The following is a 27,722-nucleotide window of genomic DNA, read 5'->3' on the forward strand; positions in this document are numbered from 1 at the left end:
ACTCAAAATAATACATATATTAAATTGCAAAAATATTAGACGTTCATCGGAAAATGATTACTACAACTATATTTATAGACTGGGTGTAGGTTTTTTTTATTATTCCATCAGAATTCCATTAGAATTGGACTATAAATTTAATAAATCTTATTTTATATTCACATGATTCACGTAGGCATGTGTTAATGGGTTAGTATAACATCCTGGTGGCGCTAAAACACGTAATTTTTATTTCTAGATATTTCTTGGTTAAAATAACCTTATTTTAACATTTGGCACAACAAAGTTACAAGAATATAAGTCATCTATGTAAATCTTGTTGGTCTTTTCAAGTTACTTGTTTCTTAAAAGTAAAAATAAAGTTGACAATTTTTTTACATACGTACACTTAAGACATTGATAACTTCCATTTTAATGTGTTAAAATTCCATATTTATTCCCTCAGCTCATAGCTTTTTAACCTATTATATACCGTATTAAAGTCCTAAGTTTTGTTTTTCATATCATATTAAAAAAAACATTATACACATATTCCCGTTCTAACATAGTAAGTTCAAAGATCCACCGGTCACTGAACTATACAATAAAAACTACATAGATCTAAATCGTTATAATATTTTTACAACTGTTTTACTATAAGCGTGAGCTTCTTACCAAATAAGGCTCGAAATAAAGTAAAAAATAGAGCCGTGCCCACAAAAAGTTGTGATTATTTTTTTAACGTTTATTCGAATTTAAAGTATTGAATACACAGGTCAATGTCATAGGAGCTTACCTGACTTACCAGGTAGGTAACTTAAGTAAGTTAGGTATATATTATATGCCATTCACGAATTTAGTAAAAACATCCAAAATAAATGATCACTCTATGTATATGTTATACAGATTTTAACAGGTAACAAAATCTCGGTTTAGTTTTGAATAATTTTGTTGAAAGTACATATCTATATATTAAATCATGCGTAGGTATTAATAATATTCACCACTTATTTTATGGGATAACTTTAATTTATAAATACATTTTTTTATTTTAAAATTTGTATGAGTAAACGCAATCGTAAGAAACACCCTGTAAAAAGATTGTTTTATAAGTCAAAATATACCCTGTAGGTAACTGTCTAGAGGTCTCTGTGCTTTTTCAGAAGCATTATATTTTGCATATTAGACGCTCTTAGAAGAGCTATTTTCCTTATAGCAACAATGTTTAAACCAGACCCTCAAAACCCTTATAAATCACATACACATACACTTCACAAAATCATAATATTATAATATTATTTTCATCCCAGCGATTGCCACATATTTTTCTGTCCAAAACAACATGTACTTTCTATGTCATATGATGACAATCGGACATGCCTTGTGGTCAGACAGCTTTGCCGATTACCGATATAGCCAAAGGTCACATAAAATTACAGGCTATAGTCCAAAGAAAGCTATATACTTTTATTTGTATACGTAGTATATTATTATTAGTCTGTGCTTTTATGCTTTATTCTATTAACAGGTAGGTATGAGGGTTTATGTTTATAAAATTGTTTTGATTTTATGGTGTTTAATTGGTCGGTTAGTTATTTAAAATAATTAAACAGGTAGAAATTAAAATTTAGCGTAGCGTTTTCACTAAAAACATACACAGACTCATTATTGCCGATATAATGTTGCGTTAATTAATTTAAATAAGAATCATGAATTACCTCTTTTTATAATTGAAAAAATCGCTATGTGATTTACAATTAAATATGTAACTAAAAGAGCCAAATTTACTTCCACAATAATATTGCGTGTTGACAGCTATATCCCAGTATAGTATAGCTTTCACTGGAGACTTATTTAAAGTCATGATTCGCTGTCGGCCGTTGTATTCAATATTTATGTAACTTTATGTAACACCATTACATGCTATTGTTCGCTTACCGACCAACAATAAACAGAATTAAATCAAAATAAATATGAATAAATCAATACCATATTTAAATAGATTAAAATTAAACACGTTTTTTTATCATTACGATGTGTTTTTCAGTTTTATACAAATACACAATTGTAAATAATAATAAAAATGTTGTGTGGTTTTATGAAACCACGGTAAAAGTGAAACTGTTCGAACGGTTCCGAACACTGCTTTGTGTAGCGCATGTCGCGTGTATCGCGGCTGCCGAGTAGGTATACCTAACTCGGCAGCCGACCGTCAAAAAAGACTACACAGACCAAAAAGTTTGAGACGATGTAATAAAAGTTTCACTTTAATAAAATAAAAATATTTTAGTGACTGTCCTACCGACCCCTTTGAATACCTACTCTACATACCTATATATGTGGAGTTTATCCTTTTATATACTTATAGGAATATTGTACATTGAATAGGTACCTACATTGATTTACATTGAAGAACATTGCAAATGCATATAAAGATATACTAGTTTCAGTCATCTGCTATCAGGCAAATTAAGCTTTTAATCATTAATTATGTGAAGCTTGTTTTAAAATTCATATTTGCATAAACTTTAATCCTTAAACTTTATTGAAGATGTTTTTAATTAATTAAAATGATTGTATTAAACTTAATGATTCCACCCTGTCTCCCAAATTAAAAGCTCTATTTATCTATCATCTTCGACTTGACTTATGTTCCTGTGTCCCCTAGCTGGGGCAGAGGGCATCCACAGTGCTCCGCCAGGCGTTTCTATCGAGAGCTTCCCTTTTGATTTTGCTCCAGGTTTTCCCGATTTTCTTGGCTTCGTCTATGATCATCTTCGACTAGTTTAACAAAATAAAAACAGCCGACGTTACTTACCTATACCTTCAGTTAACTATACTAGTGAAAGTACTGGCAAAACCTGTTCTATTGTTACAGAAATTATACTAAATATTAGGTACTATTCTACTATGCTATTCTAAATTACAGTTAATGTGATTTTGAAGTAATTTCATAAATACATTTTGACTTTTACAATTTTTTAATTTGTTTGGCAATTTATTGAACATCTGTGCTCTTTCAAAGAGTATGGTTTTTCCCGTAGTTAGTTCGAGTCGAGATAGGTTGCAAATTATTTTGGCTTCTCGGGTTATACTTTGTTGATTAAAATTAGAAGAAACTTTAATCATGTTTTATTATTGTTTCATTTATGCTTTAATTAACTTATTCCGTTATTCGTTAATAGGTAAGCAATCAAAAAGGCTGTTATTCTAGATTAGCTTTAAAAAAACTTAAATTTAATATTTGTAGACTAATATTAACGAACTATACAGATTTCATATATGTGTTAAATATATTTGGCAGTGAATCATGTGGCTTGGACGGAAAGATGACGAATTTTGACTTATTTGGATATCTGAATTTGACCAGTTGAATCGAGGTCTCTAAGTCAATATAGTTCTGTTAAACTTAAACTCAAATAGAATTATTTACATATTATATTCGAATATAAATGACACACTATTTCCGCGATTTTGCTTATTCTTTTTGTTATGTTCGCAATTGGCAGGAGAAGATTCTATGAAATAAAATATTTAGAAAATTGCGAGTAAAATTAGAAAAAATTGTATGACTGATCGACAATTAAAACTTTGTACGTTTGTGTTTTAACGGGACGCGGACGTTCTGTCATATTTTTTTAAGAACCTTGATCAAAAATGTTCTGCTTTTTACTTTCTTTCAACGATTCATGAGGGTATAAGGTTAGTTAAAAATATATTAATCCTGTTTAAAAAGTAAATATACATCTTAACCTTATTAAGGCTAAAGCCTAAAGGTAACAAGCAGGTTTTATAGAGGAAGGGAAATGATAAACAACAATTATGGATTGTGGAAGTATTTATATATGGGCTTGAGGATATATTTTAATTAATTTTCTTTTTATTTTTTGTAGGATATTGATTATAAGTTCATGTGTTTTGTGTTTATATGGTGTTATGGATTATTTATGTATTGGAATGTTTCTTTTTAATATATATAAATAAAAGCATTATTTTTTCAAGTTGTTAAGGATGCAATGGGCGGAAAAATAGAACAAAATACATAATATAAACCTACATCCAAACTCATAATTTATCATATCATTAAGGTAAAATCATCGCAGAAGAACATTCCAGAAAATGTTGTACAATACTACTCATATTATTTACAATCTCAATAGAAAGCTTCGCAGAAAGCTTCATCTACAAAGAAACCAACCTACGAGAACAAATTTAAAAAAATGGGCCTTCACTTTTTCACTTCTTCTCAAGAGGAATCAGGGAATATTATGAATTAAGTATATTATAATAAGTATAGTCATTAAACATAATATTATTTAATACTAGATTTCCGCCCGCGGCTTCGCCCGCGTTTGCAAAGGAAAACCCGCATAGTTCCCGTTCCCGTGGGATTTCCGGGATAAAAACTATCCTATGTGTTAATCCAAGCTACCCTCTATATGTGTGCTAAATTTCATTGTAATCGGTTCAGTAGAATTTGCGTGAAAGAGTAACACACACACATCCTCACAAACTTTCGCATTTATTATATTAGTAGGAAGTATATTATAATAAGTATATAGTCATTAAACATATTATTTAATATTGCCTAATCTCATCCCATTAAAATTGTTACACACGCAACATGTTTACCTACTTTAATTGTGAAGTTATTACAGTAATTTGAGTTATTATTTAAACTTATACAATAATAATCGGTATATAGACTTTGGAAATTAAGTATTGGTGAGGTATGGAAGGAATCTTGTTGTAGGGGCAATCATCTTATCCTACTAATATTATAAATGCGAAAGTTTGTGAGGATGGATGTTTGTGTAACTATGTTTGCCCTTTCACGCAAATACTACTGAACCGATTTCAATGAAATTTAGCACACATATAGAGGGTAACTTGGATTAATACATAGGATAGGTTTTATCCAAGAAATCCCACGGGAACGGGAACTATGCGGGTTTTCCTTTGAAAACGCGGGCGAAGCCGCGAGTGGAAATATAGTTTATTATAATAAAGCAATAAAAGTTACGATATTATTTATGAGAACCATTATAAAACCCAAAGGAGGTATTTTAATTTTATTTTAATGAACTTTCCTCTTTTGTTGAAAGCTGCACTTTTATTTCGTTTTAATTTGCTTTTTCATATATTTTTAGTGGTATTATGAAACAAACGTCACAATATAACATTCCGTATGCAATCCAGAATATTAAAAACAGGAAAAAGATATCAATTTACCTCTTTCAAATATAATTTCCAAGATTAATGCTTCTTGAACAGTTTACGAAGCACATTATGATAACGCCTGCCCTTTCGTGACATACAGCAAACTCGATCTTGACATATATTTATGTTTACTTGAATATATTTATCACTGTATCGTCTTGGATTTAATACTTTTACATTTTAAGTGTATATTCCTATATTTCATGTTAAAGCTAAAATCATGTTGAATTTAGAGAAGACTAGCCTTCCGCCCGCGGCTTCACCTGCGTTGTCAAAGAAAAACCCGCATAGTTCCCGTTCCCGTGGGATTTCCGGGATAAACCTATCCTACGTTACCCTCTATAAGTGTGCTTAATTTCATTGAAATCGATTCAGTAGTATTTGCGTGAAAGAGTAACAAACACACACACACACACACACATCCTCACAAACTTTCGCATTTATAATATTATAGTTAATAGGATATTATAGTAGAGATAAACTTTAATAAAGTAGAAATCTATAAAATTTTAGATAATGAATGATAATGAATGAACTGATTAAATCATAATTTATAGAGCCAGTTTAACAGGTACTATAAATAGGTAATCTTTAAAATAACTCAAATTAACGTTTCTTCCTAATTCACGATAATTTCGTATCAATTCTTAAACTACTTCATACTTAACAACTTAAAGAAAGTTTTAAATACAATGACCACTTAAAAGTTCTATTATAAAATATTAAATATGCTTATTCATCGAAAATGGGTTCATTACGCGTATCTAAAATACAATCACATGACATTTACAATCGAGATAAATTATCGATTACTTAACGAGTCCAAAATCGATATTATCATCGAGTCGTGAAGATGAATTTGGTTGATCTCCCAACGGCCGTGAGACGTGATGATTTAAGACGATACACAAAAAAAAATCCACTGCTTGGCGGGCGGAGTCTAATAGCTCGCTATCGCGAACGCCGGTGTGCGCGAAGTCATTCATTGCAAACTCGCCGCGCTGCCGCTGGCCGACTCGGGACAAACATGTATGGAGTCGTCATACAGTTATAATATTGTTATACATTTATTCAATTGTTGATTTATTGGTTTTATTTTCTTGCTTATAAACAAATAATCTTCTTTCCAACAACTACTTAGACATTATTAATAATTATTATTATTTCGTAATGTTTACTTTATTACAAAATAATACAGGTTATAAATAATCTTTAAAATAACAAAAAATATTGTTACTCTGAAAAAATGAAATGGTACTCAATAACGCGGACTACTGAATTGATTTAGATAGAATTTGATGCTGACGTAGATATTACATCATGCCCAGAAATGAAAGGTACTATTTCTGAAAGAAGTTATAAACCCTAATTCTTCTCAGTCAAAGTCAAGAGTGGAAGATATCACTAATACAGTAAAACTGATGCGAAACTTTGGATGTTAATTTGTATATTTTTTTGTTAGTTGTTACTTAATCACGTCAAGACTACATTACCAATTTTGATAAAATATAGCTAATTGCCTGGATTTACACATAGGATACTTTTTATCCGAACTGAACACTTCTATGGGATAAAACAGGATTCACGATATAACCTAATTCCACGCGGGCAAAGCCGCGGTCGGAATGATATTTTTTTAAATAAAAAAATTGTTTAAAAAAAAACACAAAATATATTGACGCATGTATTTATTTTTTGCACTCTATTATAATTGTAATTATTCATTACAAATAATCAAAATAAAATAGCCAGAACAAAGTTAGGCCCTGGTAGGGTAGGTAGGCAGGTACAGCAATGTGAGACGAACACTGGCTTATTTATACCAATAATAATGTATTATAAACATTAAATTAAGTTTACTTTCTAACAACAAAAATACATAATATTAGCTAATGTGAAAGCGAATCAACCAATCATCCCACAAAAATGAAATGTGCACACAAATATTCATCCAAATCGGTTCATGTCATTAGGAGGAGTGACTGCAGCGCCATCTTCCGGGCCCAATTGTGTTTCCAGATCACCCAGGAACTCAATTTAATATACTTACACAAAATTTTTCGAAATGAAAACTCACATTACTATGTAAATATGAATATAAACCTGTTTTATTACTAAGCAATTTCCCGCACAGGTGTAGTAAGTATAAATGAAATAAATATCAACATCAAATTCTTTATACAACATACTTATCTACCACCTTCTAAGAAATGTAATTCTTGAAATTATTTCGTATTTTTTTAAATATAATACTACTCCAATGAGCTCCTGTTCCATATTATGTCCGCCATACTTCCACTAAGTTCACCATGATTTTTTATTTCTTTGCACTTTGTTGCTTTTTGCTAAAAATGGAATCATGCGATAAAACCAGTAGAACGTTGATAACATACATTTTTGACTGAATAAAGGTACTTACGAAGGAGTGGGTTCACATTGTGAACAATCAGTGGGTTTATTTTCCTTCTGGATTCCGGATTTCTGAAAAGATTATCTATGCTATAAATGAAAAAATCTTACACATTCGTTATGTACTTAAAACAGGGGTACATATCAAACATCGTCTATAATACAATTATCATCAAATTTAAAATAAAACCAACTTACTTCATTAATTTGTTCCAATTGTAAGCATTCTTTTTCCTCCAACCTTTATGTTTCTTCTTCTTATTTTCTTTATTGTCCCCATTTGTCTCATTTTGTCTTATCGTGTTGTCACCCTTTTTTACGATTGCGCGAGCGACACAAGTTCCCCGTGTGACGGCCGTAGCGGGAATGACTCGTGCAGCGATCGGGGTAGGAAGGTACAGGGCGGCTCTCGCTATATTGGCTGGTCGCGCGCTAATTTCAAGTATTTCTTGTTTATTTCAAAACCATCGCATATTTCAAAATTCTAAATCGGTAGACGTATAGGTTGTATATTTTATAGTTTATATCCAAAAAGTCGTAACTTTACGTTTGTTATTTTGAAGATGCCAAAGATTATAAAAAAATAACAATGAGAACTTTGTATTTTTTTTCTATCGAGAAAATATCATGGAATCATGTTTCTAAAACGGTAGACGTATTGTGTTACTATTGAACTTTCTTGTCAAGAATTTTCATCACGACAACTTTAATAATATAAAAATTACGAAGGTTTAAAAAGGGCCGTAAATGTTAGAAAAATTAATTCATCGCCTTAAAACCGATTGTGATGAATCGATACTACGGTGAGAACTCATTTTTTGTTCCGATTTTATCGATTAATGATGTATGTAATCATTCGTTTTGCCAGCTTGTCGTTTACACTTAGTACATTTTTTATGTTACCTTCCATTTATTGATCTACAAGTTTTGTTTCTTTACAAAATGAAGCTTATTGCACTTATAACACAAGCGAAAGCTTAGTATGGGATCAGATCGTGCCGTGTGTGAAAATTGTCCCGAAATATTTATTTATATTTATTTAATTAAAATCACTTCCAAAGTAAATCTACAAAAATATTTACAACACTTACAGCTTTATAAAATTTATGGAGAAGCACAATTATTGCGAAATCAGTGACATAATATTCTTAAACAAAAACATAAGTACCTACATGACAAGTAATTTTAATTCATGAATTGTATTCATTATTTTTTTTTAATCCTACAAAAAATTGAGCGTAATGGTCCGGGAGCCAGCAGCAGGTTTTATGACCAAGTTCCTCTCAAGCGGTAATTAGTAAAATGCATCAAAGTATAGTATTATGAAGCCTCGTGAACGTCAGCTGGAGCTCGGTTGGGGGGAAGAGCGGTTGTAGCCTCCCGTATCAGCTGACGGTTTTTCCACCAAGATACAGCCAGCTGACATATATATTTATCCACAGTTACATATAAGCTATCATCAGGTAAATTTTTGTTTGAGAGGAAATAACGGAAAATAAATTTTTCTTTAAATTTAACTTTCATGTTCGAGACACCAGCTGACGTATAATACACCATGTTGTAACCAGCTGACTATTTTTTTTCGTTGAGATATTGGGTTAGCTACAATTTGACAAATTTTTAGCTGAGAGGAAATGAATGAATGAATGTATTTTTTTTCCTATGTGCGTGGGAGGCTACAACCGCTCACCCCCCCAACCGAGCGCCAGCTGACGTTCACGAGGCTTTATAATACTATACTCTCATGCGTCTGACGAATTATCTCTTGAGAGGAAATAGTTAACCAAATTTGCACCTGGCTCCCTAACCATAATAGGCAAAAAGCAAATATGTGTCACTTTCAACTAAGCTTTCAACTTATGAAATAGATACATACAAACATTCGTCCTGTCTATATACAGTACAATATGCGATAGACTAGGTCATTTCTTTCATAAAGAACTACTTATTACATAAAACGATTACAACAAAATCTAACAAATAACAGCAATCATCGCTTATGATCTCAATACACATTTAAAATAAATCTAATGCTAAGTAGCTATGTAGCTTCACAAAAATGCAATACAGTACATTGGAATGAGGATATAAATGTAGACGAGTATTCTGAATTATGTAACTCGGAGCTTAAAAATATTGATTTTCCTTGCCAATTGAGAATTTGTTGTGATAATATGTGTTATGATAATAGGGAGCATAGATATTTTATTGATGAGTTGTATTATAAAATAATAAATATTTTACAAGATGCCACATGAGTAGAAAGACGGAACAGAGACTAAGCTTCAAACAAACGCGAGAATCGATTGCACTACTACAAGTACGCGGGGCCATGTGTGTGTGACTCTGGCCGCTTGTCGCGTACGCAGCGATTCTGGAAAAAACCGGTTTGCGCTTGCACAGGCAGAGTACAGTCTCAGGGTTGATACGACGCACGTTGTTTGTTTTATTAGTTGCAACTTGCAAGTTTGAATATTTTAATATAAAACGTAATATTTCATTGTCAAAAATGGTTGTTTATTGTACTGTGTGTATGAATAATAGTAGAAAAACTAAAAATATATCATACTTCAACTATCTCAAGGAGTACAATAGGTGAGTAAATATTTTGATTATTACTTTTTCAAGTCAGTACCTACTTGCGTTTATTTTATTAGGTCCTTTTTTAATAAGATGAGAATTGTACATGGTGTGTTTTTACCTTTCATTATTATTACAAGTTTAGCATTTGTAAGTATGTATGTATGTATTGTAAGTGTGTACATACCTAGGTTGGGTTGTAGTAGGTAGTTTTGTTTAATTTGTCTTAACCTATTGTGACAACCCTACCAAAATAGGTAACAATTTTGCACGTTCTTAAGAAGCTTAGTCTCTGTTCCGTCTTTCTACTCATGTGAAGATGCTGCAATATTGAGTAAACCAACTAGATTGTATCGTAAGCGTAGACATATTGTAGGATGGAATAGATATGTCAAGGACTCTCATAGGGAGGCGCGCAGTAAATTTTTGCTTTGGAAAGCGTGTGGCATGCCTTTATATGGAAATATTTATAAAGATATGAGAAAAAGCCGAAGTAAGTTTAAAAATAAGTTAAAATATTATCAGAATAATAGCGAACAGGTTAAAATGGACATTATAGCAGATTTACATAAAAATAAAAATTTTAAGAAGTTTTGGAAAGCCACTAACAAATTGAATTGTAGGGCGGGCCTCCCTATGAGTGTCGATGGAGAGACGGAGCCAAAAGGTATAGCAAATATATTTAAAGATTATTGCCGTGTACATTCAAATACACCGTCGTCCCAGCGGATGTCTCATGCTTGCTTACCTATAAAAGAAAGTGCATTATCTTTTAATGCCAATGATGTTAAGTTCGCTGTAAAAAATCTAGCGAAAGGGAAAGCAGCAGGGCACGATGGTTTATGCGTAGAACACCTTTTAAACGCGGGACAACATATTTACAGAGTCTTAGCAATGTTGTATACTTTTTGTATCCGTCATTCCTATCTGCCTGCAGACATGATGGAGAGCGTCGTCGTTCCAGTAGTTAAAAACAAATCGGGCGATATCGGAGATAAAGGTAATTACCGACCAATCTCACTAGCCGCGATTCTTGGCAAAGTTTTTGACTGCTTGCTCGATTGACGCCTCCAAAAATATGTAAACTTTAACGATGCACAGTTTGGGTTTAGGCACGGCCTCTCCACAGAGCATGCTATATTAACATTAAAACAGACTGTGAAATATTACACAGACAGGAAGACACCTGTTTACGCAGCTTTTCTTGATCTGTCTAAGGCTTACGATCGTGTTTCTTACGAAAAGCTATGGGAAAAACTAAGATATCTTGAAGTTCCTTTTGAGATTGTTAGAGTGTTGCAATATTGGTATAACAACCAGTTTAACTCAGTCAGATGGGCGGGGGAGTATTCTGATAGATATGTATTGGAGTGTGGCCTTAGACAGGGCGGCCTGACGTCTACGACACTTTTTAACATATATGTGAACGAGCTGATTGATGAACTCAGCAAGACTGGTATCGGGTGTTCTATCGATGGACTAACCATAAATAATCTTAGTTACGCGGATGATATGGTCTTGCTGAGTCCATCGATTGGTGCTCTCAGGCAGCTCATTAAAATTTGTGAGTCATATGCAGCTTCGCATGGTCTAGTATATAATGTAAAAAAATGCGAACTTCTTGTGTTTAAAAGTAAGGGAGTCCCTGTACATGACATACCACCTGTGTATATTAATGGCAGTCCTCTTAAACAAGTAGTTGAGTTTAAATATCTAGGGCATATTGTGACAGAAGATATGAATGATATACAAGATATTGAGAGGGAGCGTAGGGCATTGGCAGTCCGCTGCAATATGCTAGCACGGAAATTTGCTCGTTGTTCTCCACAGGTTAAAGTTACTTTATTTAAAGCGTACTGTCAAACATTTTATACTTGCAGCCTATGGCTATCTTTTACGCAGCGGGCTTACAATGTCCTACGTGTACAATACAATAATGGCTTTAGGGTACTATTGGGGCTTCCGCGCTTCTGTAGCGCGTCTCAGATGTTTGCAAATTGCCAGACCGACGATTTTTACGCGATAATGAGGAAAAGGGCAGCATCTATGATGAGGAGAATGCGTGAGAGTTCCAATGGTATTCTGAAGACATTAATTGAGAAAGTAGACGGTCCATTCCTTAAGCGGTGGGCAAATTTACATTGTATGCAATATAATAATTATGATAATGGATAATTTTTAATGGTTTTAATCTTGTTTTTTTTAATTGTATGATTTTGATTTGTATGTAATTTAATTATAATTTATGTATTACTAACATAGTTCCTAAGTTTAATGTATACTAACACAATTATGGATAATTATCTGAAAATAAATATATATTATTATTATTATGTTTCTCTGTTCCATAATACTCGGGTACCACCAGAAGGACGGTACCCGGATCTTTGGAAGGCTTACGTGGGGACACGGATCCAACACGCAGAGGCCCTTTCGAGAATTTTAATGTGTTGTGGGACACCAGCCGCAGCCTGCCCATGACTGCACTATATAGAGATACAGTCCTAGGCAGTCCACGGCCGATGTAGGACTATTGCAAGATAAGGGAATAAAATAAACTGGGCTATGGAATGGGATGTTAATGGACCGGAATTAAGGACTATGGAAGACTATGGCACCTGCCTTTCTACTAAGATATAGCAAAAAATTGTTGGCAGGTGGTGACTCGCCCTCTCACTGTATGGGCCCCCGAAATAAGTCGCTGCAATAGTGCGACAAGGGGGCAACATATTGTGAGCAGCTAAGGGTGGAGAGGCGTCCCTGGACTTTAAACTACGATCACGCGCTCCCTGAGGGTCCAGCATCACGTGCCCACTCGCCACTTACGCTTCGCATCCACCCTTCGAGCTAAAAGCTCTCGCGACTCCACTCTGGCCGGCCGGTTAAGGCAAGCCAGAGGTGGGGGTCCTGTCCTCGTCAGGCTTCACTCCGACCGGCCGGTGAAGGCGAGCCGGAGATGAAGACAGGGGCCTCCCCCGGGAGCACTCGGTTCCCGCGGGGTCGCTACTCCCCGACACCCCGCTACAAGGTGTCCTGCGGGTTGACTGATTGCACGGGTGGAATATCTATTGTCACGTAGACAATAGATATTCCAAGCGTGGGCGATGGGGTCGTCACATCCCTACGCCATTATTATTATTATTATTAAGTAATAAATGTTGTTAAACTACGAAATACTATAAAATAACGCAACAGAGAGGATGGTATATTATTATAATTTGTCAAATTTGACCGTGATGTACCCAATTTGGGCAGAGCAGTCACGAATTTGATATTTATTGTCCAATCTAATACTTATTATGTTCGTGATGATACATTTCTAGGTTAAATAAAAAAATCTATACTAATATTAAGCTAATCTCAGGAACTACTGGTCTGATTAGAAAAAATTTCTGTTTTAGATAGCCCATTTATCGAGGAACGCTATAGGCTATATGTATATCATCACGCTAAGACCAACGCAACAGGAGCGGAGCCAGGCAGGTGAAACCGCGGAGCGCAGCTAGTGTTATATGTATATATTGATGTGTAAATAACATTATATATGTTTACAGAGATAATTTGTAACATTGAGTAACTTCCTTTTTGAAGATGCTTTTTTGTAGAACAACTCTGAACAATATAATTATTTAGTTCACGAACTTTAATGAGGCTAAATTTAATAAGATTCTACTGTGGCATTGAACTCGGTTTGGTTCGTTACCAAATCCTAACTTTAATATTTTAAATGCTAAAATAACTATATCTGTCTGTCTCTTCTTTACGAATAAAAGAATATAGGAAAGGGTTTATCCTGGAAATCCTACGGGAAAGGGATCTATGCGGGATTTCTTTTGACTACGAGCCGAAGTTACAGGCGGAAAGCTAGTATAATATATCTACAAATGCAAGTAATGAAAACAATAAATGATCATTACAATAACACGTACATTGGCTCAATAGCTTAGTTAACAAGCGCTACATTCTTACTATTTCAATTCTGTTTATCTCTATCGTATAGTTCACCTCTGTGGCCTTAACCTGTGCATAGAAATCGGTCGCAAAATGTAATCTGCTAATAGAAAGATCAAACTGTCAAAACTAACTTCACCTTTTTACTAAATGCTGAGGAATATTTTTTTTATAAACTAGCTATGCCCGCGTCTTCGTTCGCACGTAGATTTCAAATTCAAATTAAATTCTTCAAAATGTATCTTATATGTTGCTGAAAACTATTCGCTTTATGTATAACAACACAATTATTCAAAATCAGCCAATGGGTTTTTATGTGAAACCCAGACAAGTCTTCTATAGTTTTATTGGTTGATTGACTATTGTAAAAGATTAATATAACAAAGAATTTAACCATTTTATCAAGCGTCTAAATCAGTGAAGCTTTTGTAAGTCATGAATTGTAAGGCGGTCTTAGTGTTCGGTACCAAACTCTACCTTTGAAATTTCCTGTTCAATTTGTTATGAAAGGCAAGGCGTAGAAAAGGATACCAGGATCTAGAGTCAAGACAATAAAATCTATACATATTAGGTGTTGGAAGTGTCCTATGTTAAATAGAAAATTAACTTAATTAAGCCGCGCCTATACAGGAAGTTAAGTGTTACGGAAATATTTAAAGACGCATTTTTTGTCAAATATACAATATAAATCGAAATATTATATTAAGTTAAATGCAGTATAAAAATCAAAACAAAATAAAAATCAAGTCTTCCAGTTTACAATCCAGGCGCTTATCAGTAATTATTTTTTTATTATAGATATTTAAATGCGGTAAATTTAAATTGAGTTACAAACAACTTTCCAAACTTTCATATTAACAATCTTTTGTTAAACTGAATCAATGTCATATGGCTTTGCAAATAGTCTTCTGTTTGCCCGTCCGACTATTAGGGCCCTTCCGGCCTCCTCCACTCAAGCGACAGCCCAAGCCGAGGTTCGAGATCCCCGTCAAGCGGGGACGCCCTTGCGCATGTCGCTACCAGGGTGAACCTTCAGTTCACCCACGCGTCCGCGTTAAAATGTAGAAGCCCTTCTGGCTAACATTGAGAGACACCACACAAAAAAAAACAAAAATTATCTGTTTTATTTCCTACTAAATAACTCGTTTAACAAAAAGGAAGTTCATTTATTAAAATAAAACCTTATTATTACCTACAAATTACGCAAATCTCATCAAATCTAAACTTATTTGTTTCGACAAATGTCAATCAATAAATATATAACGAAACAATATTTTAATGAACGTCCTCGTTATTGTTTTGCAACTGAACGAAACAAATCGATTTTTCGCATCAATTATTTCAACGTTATTCCGAAAACTTGCACCTTTGCACCCAAGGAAATAATATTGTAATAAGTGAGAACAAGCTAAAGTTCATTTGTTATTTATTGCTTAAATTGGTCTTTATTACTTAAATGATCCATTTCAAATAGGCAATAGGGACATTGAGTTGAATAGGTCATTGTCTTTTATGAGTTACTAGCTGTGCCACGCGGTTGCTCCGCTCCTGTTGGTCTTAAGGTGATGATATATAGCCTATAACCTTCCTCGATAAATGTGCTATCTAACACCGAAAGAATTTTGAAAATCGTACCACTAGTTCCTGAGATTAGCGCGTTCAAACAAACAAACTCTTCAGCTTTATAATATTAGTACATATAAATAAATATAAAAAAAAACGAATCACAAAGTGTGTTAACCGATTTCGTTAATTATTTTTTTATAATATTCCTGAAGTACGAGGTGGGTTCTTATGGAGAGAAAACGAAACAAGTGAGTGCCACGACCACGAGCGAAGCCGGGGCGAGTTGTCAAAATTTAAGAGCTTAAATTCACAACTATATATAAAGATGTTAGAAAGCTGATTAATTATTGTATTGTGTATTAAATTGACATCCATGTGCAAAATAGTCCACTCATTCCAGAGATAAAGGAGGCCTTACTAACAAACTCTTTAGTTTTTTCCTTATTTGTACCTAAAGGCAAATTCCCAGAATATCAATTTGTAATATTATTATTCATTTTAACCAATATCACCAAAAAGATGATGCACAATATTTACCCAATACTCTGATTTTTCCATTGTTTCGAAACATTACCAAATCTGTTTAGCAAAAATCTATAAATTGTATGATAATGAAATACATATAATATATTAATGTTAATAGAATCAAACAAACATTTTATATGCAACTTGCACATTAATGACCTGCTTTAAATTATTTTGAAATGCAAAAATCATTCGCAGTGTATAAGTTAATACTAAATGTCTAAATACTATGTTTGTAGTTATTCAATTTAATAACAATGATTTATTATATCATTATAGTGAATAATTTATGAATATTGACAAGTTATTATTTTAAAAACCAATTAAAAACAAAAAGCTCGACTTCTAAAACTGTGCCATTTCTTATTTGATGTAGTCACTCACGATTAGGACGAATCAATTGACACCACTCACATTAAAATACGACGAGCCGTTTGGGCTCTAGGGCGTGCCGAAGAAATATACATACAGACATACAGAAATATAGACATAGGTACATATATACACTCGAAAACATACAAAAATCATATTTTTTTTTCACATTCTTAATTGTTTACATAACTCTATCAAATTAAAAGAAAAAGAAGTAATAAATTAATGAGTTCTATATATTACATAAACAATTTTATCTATTCTCTAATTTGCGCAAATTTTAAGTGATGTAAGAATTAATTAATAAATGATTATTTATCACCATATTTTAAACACCCGGATCGAGCCAATAATCTAGTTTGCTGTTTAATTAAAAAACCACTAAACCTGCCTTTTGTAAATAACTAGATCCTTATATTTAATAATATAGAAGAACCTATTATTAGCATTATAAACAGTGCACCTTCGATGGAATATTGCCTGCTTAGAAATTCCGATAAATGCTGAACTATTTTTTATTCAGTAAAATTGAATTAAAGTTAATTGTAATTAATGTTAATTATAGTGTGACAAAATACCATATCGTATATTTTTGGGTAATAAAAGAAAAGTTTTGAATTATGAAAGTAAATTACAAAAATACAAGTAAAGCATAGTCTCACGTTCTCAATTTCGCAATCTGCTTGAAATAAAAACAAAAAACATATACACATAAGATTATATATATATATATATATACTTAGTTATATATAACGAAGATACCTAATAGAAAAAACACGATGTTTACGACATTAAATAGAGCACTTGATAACCTTTTAAAGTTCAAGTAAATACTTAGATAGACGTTCATTTATATAAATAATCAACAAAAACTTGGGGGTATAAAGTACGGTTGTATTTTTTTATGATATATTATAACAGATCATTTTGCATTTTATTATAAGATTTTTTTTCTAACCTGTTACCTGATATAAAGTCCTGCATATTAAATTAGTTTTACATACTTAATACAATTATTATAGTCGATTACTTAAATTATTAGATGTAGTATTATTATATTATAACCAATAAAGTAATTTCTTTAAAATGTAAATAAAAATAATATCATGTGATTAAAATTGTATTTAAAAGGCTAGAGGTTAGTTAATAATGTCCAGTGTTCAGATAAGTAGAAATAATGATAACAAAAAAATAATTCACTTCCGAATCGAACAATCAAAGTTTAAAAATCTTAAATTTACAATAATATTGACCCTATTGGCGAAGTGCTAATAACCTTGACCATCACCCAAATTGTGACGATTCGAATCCAATTACCAGAAAAATAATTCGTTACATAATTTTATTTACAAAATATAGATTGCAATTTTCTGTAGATCGCTCTATCTAACAATAAGAAGCATTTAGTCATCCTATTGCAACAAAATATTAACATAATCCCGAACTAGATTAAGACGAGCAGCTACTCTTATTCAGGGTGGAATCTCCTATGGTCCTAGGAGGAAAGTACTTAAAATATTGGATAAAGCAAATTTTGCTGAAATTGAACATTCCTGAAAAATTTACTCTCCTTAGTGTTTCAGGTACTTTCCCTCCACGGCTCATAAAAAATTTCCACCCTATGTGTAGAAAAATAAATACTTATCTATTTCAATTATTACCTAGTACAATAACTATTGAATAACGACTATAATTGTTAGTAAAAACCATTGTTTCTCACCTGAGTCGTAACCGTATAGATGCAAGTGAGTGTTGCACACAACAAAAAAAAGTTCATTCGATTCATTTCGACACAGTATCAATTTGACATCACTTATTACTTCTTACAAAGATACTTAACGTTATAAAACTCCAGGCTCCTAATGAATACTAAATTCTAGTTAATCAACTCTTTATTATTAAATGTATTATTATAATAACGTGTTTGTGCAAGCTCGTTTCAAAATTTACATTTCAATAATGAATTATGAATTCGTCAAAGATTTCGTAGATTGAAACACTTCGAAATGTTTTATAGTTTATGTGTCGAACTATTAATAAATCAATTTAGTTCAAATTATAATTTATAATTGACCTAATTCAGTTGTCGCTACTGTTTGATAGTATAATATATAACATCAATCTACACACAATTTTTATGTATTTATGCAAAATAATACGAGTTAAATCAAAAAGTAATAAATATTGTATATTAAATTCATTCAACAAACTTGCACAAACGTTATTTCACCCTTGTTTATCGTACAGCACTACACTAGGGTTGTAAAGAGTCGATAGTTTATCGATATTCGTTTCAACGAGTATCGCTCGCGGCGTTCGAGATATTACTGACATTTGGCGCGAGTCTATCGAATGCCCCTACTATGGACGTCCTTGGGCATATATATATTATATACAATTTACATTGTTCGCGGGTAAGTTAGGCGCATCCGTGGTTTCGATTCTAAACAGGTCGTAGCAAAAAATTAGGTGTGTCAAAGTTCAGCATTGTCTGTTGTTTTGTCACGATTACGGACGCTTGTGAAGTCGTTTTGTTAATTTTTAAATATTTTTTTGAGTCAATGATTCATTGTATTTTTTGGCGCTATTGTTGTAAATGATATTTCTAACTAAACAAAAAGTAATCCAATGCACCATTTAAGGCAGCATGGGCCCCTGGATACGCTTATCACTTAGAATTATACAAAATAACGAACTGAGTGTTACAAAAAAAAAAAAAAAACTCAGACATTGGTCATCAAAACTATATTAAGTTTTCCGAAGTAGGTACTTGAAAACATCGAAGAAAATTATAGTGTCTAAGCTTTGCTCTACATTCTCTGTTGCATTAAGAGCTTCGTTTATTTCACGCTATATTATTACAGTATAGTTCCTACGTTTCTAGAGGTGAATTCTAGACATTTACTTAAATCACATGTAAAGTTATAAAAGTGCAGTCCCGTGTCCCTAAGTGGGGTAAGGGGCAGATGCATTATGCATACATCTGTTTCACTGATCGATTTTCTTATTAACAAGTAGGTGATCAGCCTTCTGTGTCCTGCCAGAGCGAGACATTTTTTTTCTCGTATCCACCGGGAATCGAACCCGGCACCCCTCGTTTCTACGATCACGCGTCAACCACTGTACCAATGAGGCGGTCAAAGAGAGTTGTTGTAGACTTCTAACTCTACTATATTAAATTACTAAGAAATCTCTCCACGCGCGAAGTCGCGAGCTTTATTTAGTTAAGTATGTGTATGGTATGGATAGAAATAACAACATGTTTATTTAATGAATAATATACTGCTATAGGTCAAATACCGATCTATGTGATTATAACTATAAATTTCTCACGTATTGAAATGTCAATAAACTTAACGATTGATATAGTTATCACCATAATTAAAAAAATCATGAATCATATTTTTTTTATTTAAATATTTAAGTAGATAAGTAATATCAAGATTACCGGCTCACTCCAAATCAAATTGACTGCAGATAAAAACAAAAACAAAAAATGATCAGGTATTCTCATCTTGACATAATTTTCAAAATCGATTCTGTAATTTCGGGGCTTTTACTTTTTTATTCTTCCTCGAGGACCACCATCTAATCTTAAACCCATCCACCATCTTGATCCGAACCGCGAGGGACTGGAACATGCTTCCTGAGTCTGTGTTCCCCGACGAGTACAATATGGGGGTCTTCCAGTGTAGAGTGAACAGGTACCTTCTAGGGAATCGCGTACCATCTTCACATCTCAGCTTAACATCAGGCGAGATTGTGGTCGAGCGCTTCCCTATCGACAATAAAAAAAGACGTGTGGCACTCGGGGACTGCCGCGGTAAAGCTGTTGCATAGCATGCCTTCAAGCCACACCTCCGAGCCTGTCCGACGTGAGGTTTTTTCGTTACGGAATTTCTCGACTCGGTCCCCGCGCTCAAGGCCCGCGATAGAAGCTATACAATAGCTTAAAAAGCGTCATCTAAATCCGGGATATAACCGGGATGTAATCGAGATAAAGCTGGAAGCGACTTTTTAAATACATTCTAGATATATATTATATACAGAAAATGTAGGTAAAAAAACTAAAGGGTACCTACAGGATGACGTTTATTGACTCCATACTATTTACGGCTGTATGGGAAATAGTATGTTAATGAGAAGAATTTCTCGCATTTTATAGCTTCTTATTGATCATTAATAATGACGCAAGTGGCAGATGTGCAAATAAAAAAACTAGCTCCTGCATAGAGTTTTATACTCTGTATGTTTATTTCTTTTTAAATAAAAAATAAATAACAAGGAAATACTAATACAAAGTAAAGCATTTATATACAAGGTATATTTTATGTGGATAGGTATCACTTATGGCTGAAAGTAAAGTCATTTTTTATCACCTCTATTCCACGAAGATTGCATTGGAATTGCATATTATTGTAAATAATTGATAAATTGATAGAATAATAAATCTTTTATAATTTCTATAAAAAGCTTACATTTTTTATCATAACTGAGACTAATAAATACACCGGCGACAAAATACAAACGTAAATCCGACGCTATAACTTTTTAGATGACGAGTCGTTTAATCGCATTTTTAATACGATGACACGCTAGCTGCTTCTAACAAAAGCTTCATATTTCACTTAAAAAAAAGATTGAAGTATTAGCCACAATATTGAACTCAAAGATTACCCTACGGCAAGGGTCGGCCATAAAAACTGTACTTGGGTAATTAAGATCGTGTCAAGGTTGGAACAATGATTGACAAACCAACAATTGAATCGTGATTAATGATATTCTGATTAGCCCCCAGTCCGGCAAAACTTATTTAATTAACGCGCTTGACACAATTTATCCGTACGTCAAACGTGTCAAGAATGTGTAGAAATTGGCAGTTGTCAATTATTATTTTGTCATTAAGCTAACGCACGTTTGATTAGGTAAATAAGGCTTAAGTCAATACGCATTGAAACAAAAAAAATCAATAATGGTTATTTTAAAATTCGTCATTGTCAGCCACACGCAGGTCTTCTGTGATAATTAGCCATGGCTGGTTGTTGCGATCATAATATGAATTTGCTAGTCAGTTCTTATCACGGCATAGTCTGTCTGGAAATAAGAGGTTATAATACGGCCCAGTAATTCACCCAGGCCATAATTTGGGTTGGGAGATGACAGGCAAATTTTTATTGTAGCCTATTCCTATCAAAGTTTTCCTTTCGTATTGGATCTGTGGTCATTTGGATAGTGACAGATTTATTTCAAAATATCTAAGTATATCATATTTGTAAATGCGTCAAGTCTCTTTTTTTATAGAAGTACAAAGGCTTAACTGCTCTTCACTATAAATAACTATAGATTATAAGTATATACTTCAATAGTTATGTATTTGCCACTATCAGCTACAAAAATGGTATTGATCTATTTTTAAGAGGAAATTGGGTAACCAATTGAAACGAAATGACCATATCAGATTTATAATCAATTGTACTAAATACCAGTGTCAAAGTAGGGAGAAAGATTGTTGATAGATAAACAATTAATTGATTTATAACTAAGCCCACATTACTCTAAAAAAATACTTTAATATGACCCAATTTGCTGAATATTACTACTGCACTAGGGGACAAAAAAGTTTAAAATATTGAGTGAATAATATTTAACCTTTTTTAGGTTTAAAAACCTAATAAAAAATCAAACTAGTAATTACTTCAGAAAAACATGTTAATTAGAACTTCACTGTACCGTCCACAGAAAAAGAAATAAACTACAATTACTCATAAAACATTTCCTATAAGTTTTAATCACGAAATGAAGTTCATCAATTAGATACGATTTACTAATTATTATAAGGCAATCAATCAACATTTGGACCTTGTCTGTCTAATATTAAAGGGAAACTTTTTTTTATTGTATTTTTAAATATTTCCTATGGCCATCTTCTTCTTATACGCAGACCGCAGTTGAATAGAAAATCTTACTATTTTTTATTCTGTAATAGAGTCGTGTTGATCATCAAATTGTTCCGAAACGGCTTAACCGATTTTCATGGTTTTTACGAAAAAACAACAAAATGTATTCCATTTCTTAAGATGTATAAACTGCAGAAGAGAACATTTCGTAATTTCTAACAAAAGTAACAGTTTAGGTACAAAAATCATATTATTATATTGAATAATTGGTTCTCTACAGCTTAATTAAAAATAAAATAAACACATCAGAAGGTATCTCAGGATATCATTTCACGGTGTTTAATAAATAAATGGATACAATATAAGGCTTAATATATTGCTGCCGATAAATTCTTCGTCCCTGACCGAAAATCGAGGCATTGTTGGTGAAACAATAAATAAATTTAACCCTGAAGAGTGACGCATCATGTGTTAAATGTACCTAAAAACTTAATAAAATTTTGTATAAGTACGAAAATTAAAAACAAAATAAACACTGTCATTGCCTACTAAGAACCCTGTAGAACCGCCATCCTGTTACAAATGACCCAAAATTTTGTGTCAGTATCTCCCGGCCTATAAATGATCAGTGCTAATAATGCATTAAAATGTGTTACGTAATTTTATGCTTGACCACAAAAGCTGTAAAACAGCTGAACCGATTCTCCCGAAATATGAATACGCATTACGCACCTATATTTCCAATGCGTAATTTTCCTGCTTATCAAGAAATATGACTGTATGTAGTTTAAGGTTAACTAGCCAATACAAATGTCTAAAGGATGCAACGTCACTGACCGTTATCACCAATCAGGATTTATTGTATAGGTCAGAGGACTTGTAGAGGGACTAGGTTTTTGTAGAAATAAGGACTGTATGATAGGGTACTGTTATGTACTTAAAATTCTAGTTAAGTATACGCTAGGTAGTAGGTCCAATTAATACAGAGAAGTATCTTAATTTTAATTATTAGAGGAATGCTATAAATGTAAAATTGGTAAGACAGACAAATTGGTGAGTTCAAGATAGAAGAAATATAATTATTCGGAATTATATGAACCGTGCATTATAAAATGACGCTTACTAAAAACGAAGTTGGAACCTGACTTGATTAACTTCCAATTTTAATTTGGTATTTTAATGCTTGATTGATGATTTTAGGTAGTTATCCCGACATTTCATGATTAGAGATATTACATTACAAGTTTTTTCTTTCAAAATTCTCGCTTAGACGTGGACTTAAGTTAGTTATTTGTTAACTTAAGTTACCCATTATGTTAAATGATTTCTATATATTGTTGCCTTCTAATGAAACAACTACCTGATTCTCATAATAATAAATTACTTAATATTTTCATCAACTTTTAAATTTAGTCATTCTCCATACGTTAATTTACTTAAGTCCCACTTTTCCATACAGCATGGTCACACAGCTCCATTGTCGTTGATTTTGCAAGTGTTTAATTGTTCTATTATCCGAACAATCCAGTACGGATGTTTGCTAATAAATTTATCTGTTTCATTCAATTCCAACGACACAGAACAAATCCTATTTATTTTCATCATCATAATGGAAGGAGCTATTTTATATTGTAGAAAATTAATTGTCTTGATCCTAAAATAAACTTATTATTGTGGCATTTTATAAACGTTCTAGCTAAAATAACAATGGTTAAGATTTTTCGTAGGTACTTATTTGGTACCTACCTATTTTAAAATGTTATTCTTCCTACCGTTTGTTATTTACAGATTCTGCTCGTTAATTCGTTCGGTTGTTCAAGTAAAAAGCTATTAAAAATTCTAGAGTCTATACTATAACAATGTATAATAGAAAATCAATTCAGATTTCTTCAGGCTTCAGAAGAAAAGAAGTTTGCTTATCAAATATACATTCAAGATTTCGTATTTAGCCAAGGTAGCCTTCGTATGACAGATTTAATTTTATTACTTGTAAAAACTCTACAAATTGGTTACATAACTCTGGATTATTTTCTTTCCAAATAACACAGCATTTGAACATTTATTAATTTGATTATATAGTTATATTCCAATGCATGTCTTTTTTTACTGAAGCCCACACAATATTTGAAATAATTTTCAATTACTCTATCTCATTTGAAAATACTGTAACATATACTTACTTTTTTAATAAATGATTAATGTGATAATTCCACTATAAATCCTTTGGCATCGTTTATTAATTAACTTAGTCACAAATTGGTGTATCTAACGCAATATGCATTGTGTATACATTTGCGTATATATGATAATATTTTATGGTTGTGAGACCAACAGTAACCATACTACAATATCCTACAAACCAAGTTCCCATGCTTATCTGATGTATTGTAATTGAAAAAAATAATACGATTTTAGACTGGGTATAGGTAAATACTATAAAAGCTAGTTTAAACACGCTTCGCTGCTTAGATTAAGGAAAATATTGTAGTTTTCCTAAAATGGAAAACACGGAAAATTCAACTGTGAGGCGCGATTCAAAACACGGTTAAGGGATCATCATTTTTATTTGTTTTTACTTGTATTATATTATTATCTGAGATATTCATTTATAATACTGTACCTGTACATAATAACATTTTGTACATTGTATTGGTACATTATAAAATATCTAGGTAGTCCTTTCATAGGTTTCACGAGTGAAATTTGTTCTTTGACGTAAACATAATTTTATTACCAGCATTAAAACATTACGTGTGACAAGAGATAGGAAAAATATATAATACACAAGTTTTTGAATACCTACATACAGGCCTATTTAGTAATCTGTGGTGATAGGTATTATTGGTTTTAATAACTCAGGCCCCGAAATCACAGACACAATAGAAAATCTATTGTGTCGTGGACCGATCGGGCCGTTCGGGGCTCAATGGGTTAATAGAGGACAACAATGTAGAGCTAAAAGAGGTATTGCCTATGAAAGATAGATTATAGTCAAAGATAGTTACATAAAACATGACTTAAAGTAAGTTAAAGTTATAAATCCCAGTACAGAACATTGAATAGTATACAAAAACAGCTTTTACACAAGATACATTACACTTTGGCAACATGTACACTACCTAATAATTATAGTTCTTCCTGCATGACATAAGGCTTTTATCACCTTTCTAAGTACCTCTGTGTGAAGCTTTTGTTAGAGATATCGTGAATGATGGGGGCGGTACGTGAAATATGTTGCCAGTACAGACAATAATACTATAGGTTGCGACTATAGATTCGGAAAGTATTGCATATAAGCACAGATTATCTATACTTTTTAGACAATTGCTCATAGAAAGCAATCGCTTTTACTGATTTTATAATTAGAAAATAATTTTCCTTTTAAACATATTAAATTTTTTCCGGTTGGGTTATATAAAAAAGGTGATAAAAATGGCTTACATTGTTATTATTAAAAAATTGTCACAACGATTCTTTTACATATTTTTTCATATGATTAAATAACTACTATAATATGACCTCTATTTTTACTTTTAGGAAGTTTTGTTTTAAAGAAGGTTAGTAGACCAGTGCATAATATAAAAATGTTATACGAAATACAATATAACTCTATATCATATCATCGCTAATATTACATTTAGAAAAATACTTAAATCTATTTTTAGCTTTACAAAATTCAACTAAATCTCAAAAGATAGTCTCAAAGATAAAACTAATAAATACTTAACAAGATTTTCAACATCCTTCTTCATATTACAGGATGTTACAGTTTTTATGTAACAAAAAATCACGGAAGCGTTTGTTGTTATCAGATGTCATGTAACAAACTTAAAAACTAATTCGTGACTAAACTCATGTTCTTCTTTGTCTAGTTGAAAGCGAAAGTTTGTATTTAATTTTAGTTACTAGATTAGTCATAGCTAGAGTCATCCTAATAAGTTATTGATTCTGGAAAGGTTAAATCTTTTAAACGATGATTTTCCATTTTGTTGAAATCAAAAACCACGATTGTGTGTGCGCAATATTTATAATAATTAAAAATAAATAGCACTTTAATCGTAATTAGGTACCTAATGCAAATATGATAGAGATTAACAACTAGATTATAGGTTCTATTTTCTACATCTCTATCTTCAGTAAATTCTACACTTTGAAATTATTGTACTATATCTAACCAAAATTCACGTTAAACATGCAATATACGAGTGTTTGCATTTTTGAAAGCCTCTTTTACATACAATTCTGTTTTCGTCTATATTGACTACTGGAAAATTGAATTTAATGTACAAATTGTTGTCAGGAATACTTTCAAATAAATTGCCTTTGGATGATTATAATCTGATTAATAATAAAGTCTATCAACTACACAACTTAAACCATCTGTGAGCTGTGACTTAAACCATAAACGGTGTGATAAAATTTAAAACGCCTGTCAGAAAAGTGAGGCAAAACTCGAACATAATAAATCAAAATAAATGATGATGAAGGTTTAATCTCAAGGTGATATAGTTTATTTTTACAAGCTTATCTCGTTATACGTTATATTATTTAAATTTTAGCCGTTAAGTGCATGTAATATACTTAACGATAATGTACGTGAACGAGATTCTCAAATCGTTTTATTCTTCCATCCAATGCTTAAGAAGAAGGTCAACGGTACCTTAATGGTTTAAATAGGTCAAATTATATAAATATCTCTTAATTGGATTAATGTAAGTGTATTAATATTGTGGAGTATTGTAGTGGGCATATAATGTAGAGCCTAAATATTTTCTAATATTTATTTTGATGATATACCTAAGTATTAAGTAAACTCAAAACTCAAACTCAAACATTCATTTATTCAATTAGACTACTATTTAGTAGCACTTTCGAATCGTCATTACATAGTATTTTAACATTTACCACCGATTCGGAAAGCAGTATCTATGGAGAAGAATCGGCAAGAAACTCCATAGTTGCTCTTTTAAATAATGTCAATAAATTTACATAATATGTAACTTATATCTACCTAACTACATAATATGCCAAAGAACTGTCCTGTGGTTTTTACGCGACAACCCTCCATGGGTCTTTATCGTCCATATATTCCTGAATACTGTAGTACGCTCTCTGAACTAGTACATTTTTTATGTAAGTTTTAAATTTAGTACTACTAAACTCTTTAATATTATGAGGAATTCTATTGTATAAGCGTATACCTTGACCCATAAATGAATTTTT

The 27,722-nt window shown here is 32.2% G+C and overlaps 1 protein-coding gene and 1 long non-coding RNA gene across 2 annotated transcripts in view; both read right to left on the reverse strand.

The window, feature by feature from the left end:
- The window catches only part of LOC149903116 (uncharacterized), a 56,887-nt gene extending 38,465 nt beyond the window's left edge, over positions 1–18,422 (reverse strand). The window contains exon 1 of the mRNA XM_090109763.1: positions 18,323–18,422. Within this exon, the coding sequence (XP_089965889.1) occupies positions 18,323–18,388 (66 nt within the window). The 5' untranslated portion in view covers positions 18,389–18,422. The remainder of the gene's footprint in view (positions 1–18,322) is intronic.
- Positions 6,101–8,380, reverse strand: LOC149903117 (uncharacterized). The gene is made up of 3 exons (XR_016457463.1): positions 7,807–8,380; positions 7,619–7,680; positions 6,101–7,544 (listed from the first exon to the last, which is right to left on the reverse strand). It is a non-coding gene; the product is annotated as an uncharacterized LOC149903117 (long non-coding RNA).
- Positions 18,423–27,722: the final 9,300 nt, after the last annotated feature.

The sequence above is a fragment of the Colias eurytheme genome, chromosome 14 (assembly GCF_061535395.1).
Source record: "Colias eurytheme isolate Ceu_HAF_F1 chromosome 14, ilColEury1 Martin Lab GWU primary, whole genome shotgun sequence".
Taxonomy (NCBI): Eukaryota; Metazoa; Arthropoda; class Insecta; order Lepidoptera; family Pieridae; genus Colias; species Colias eurytheme.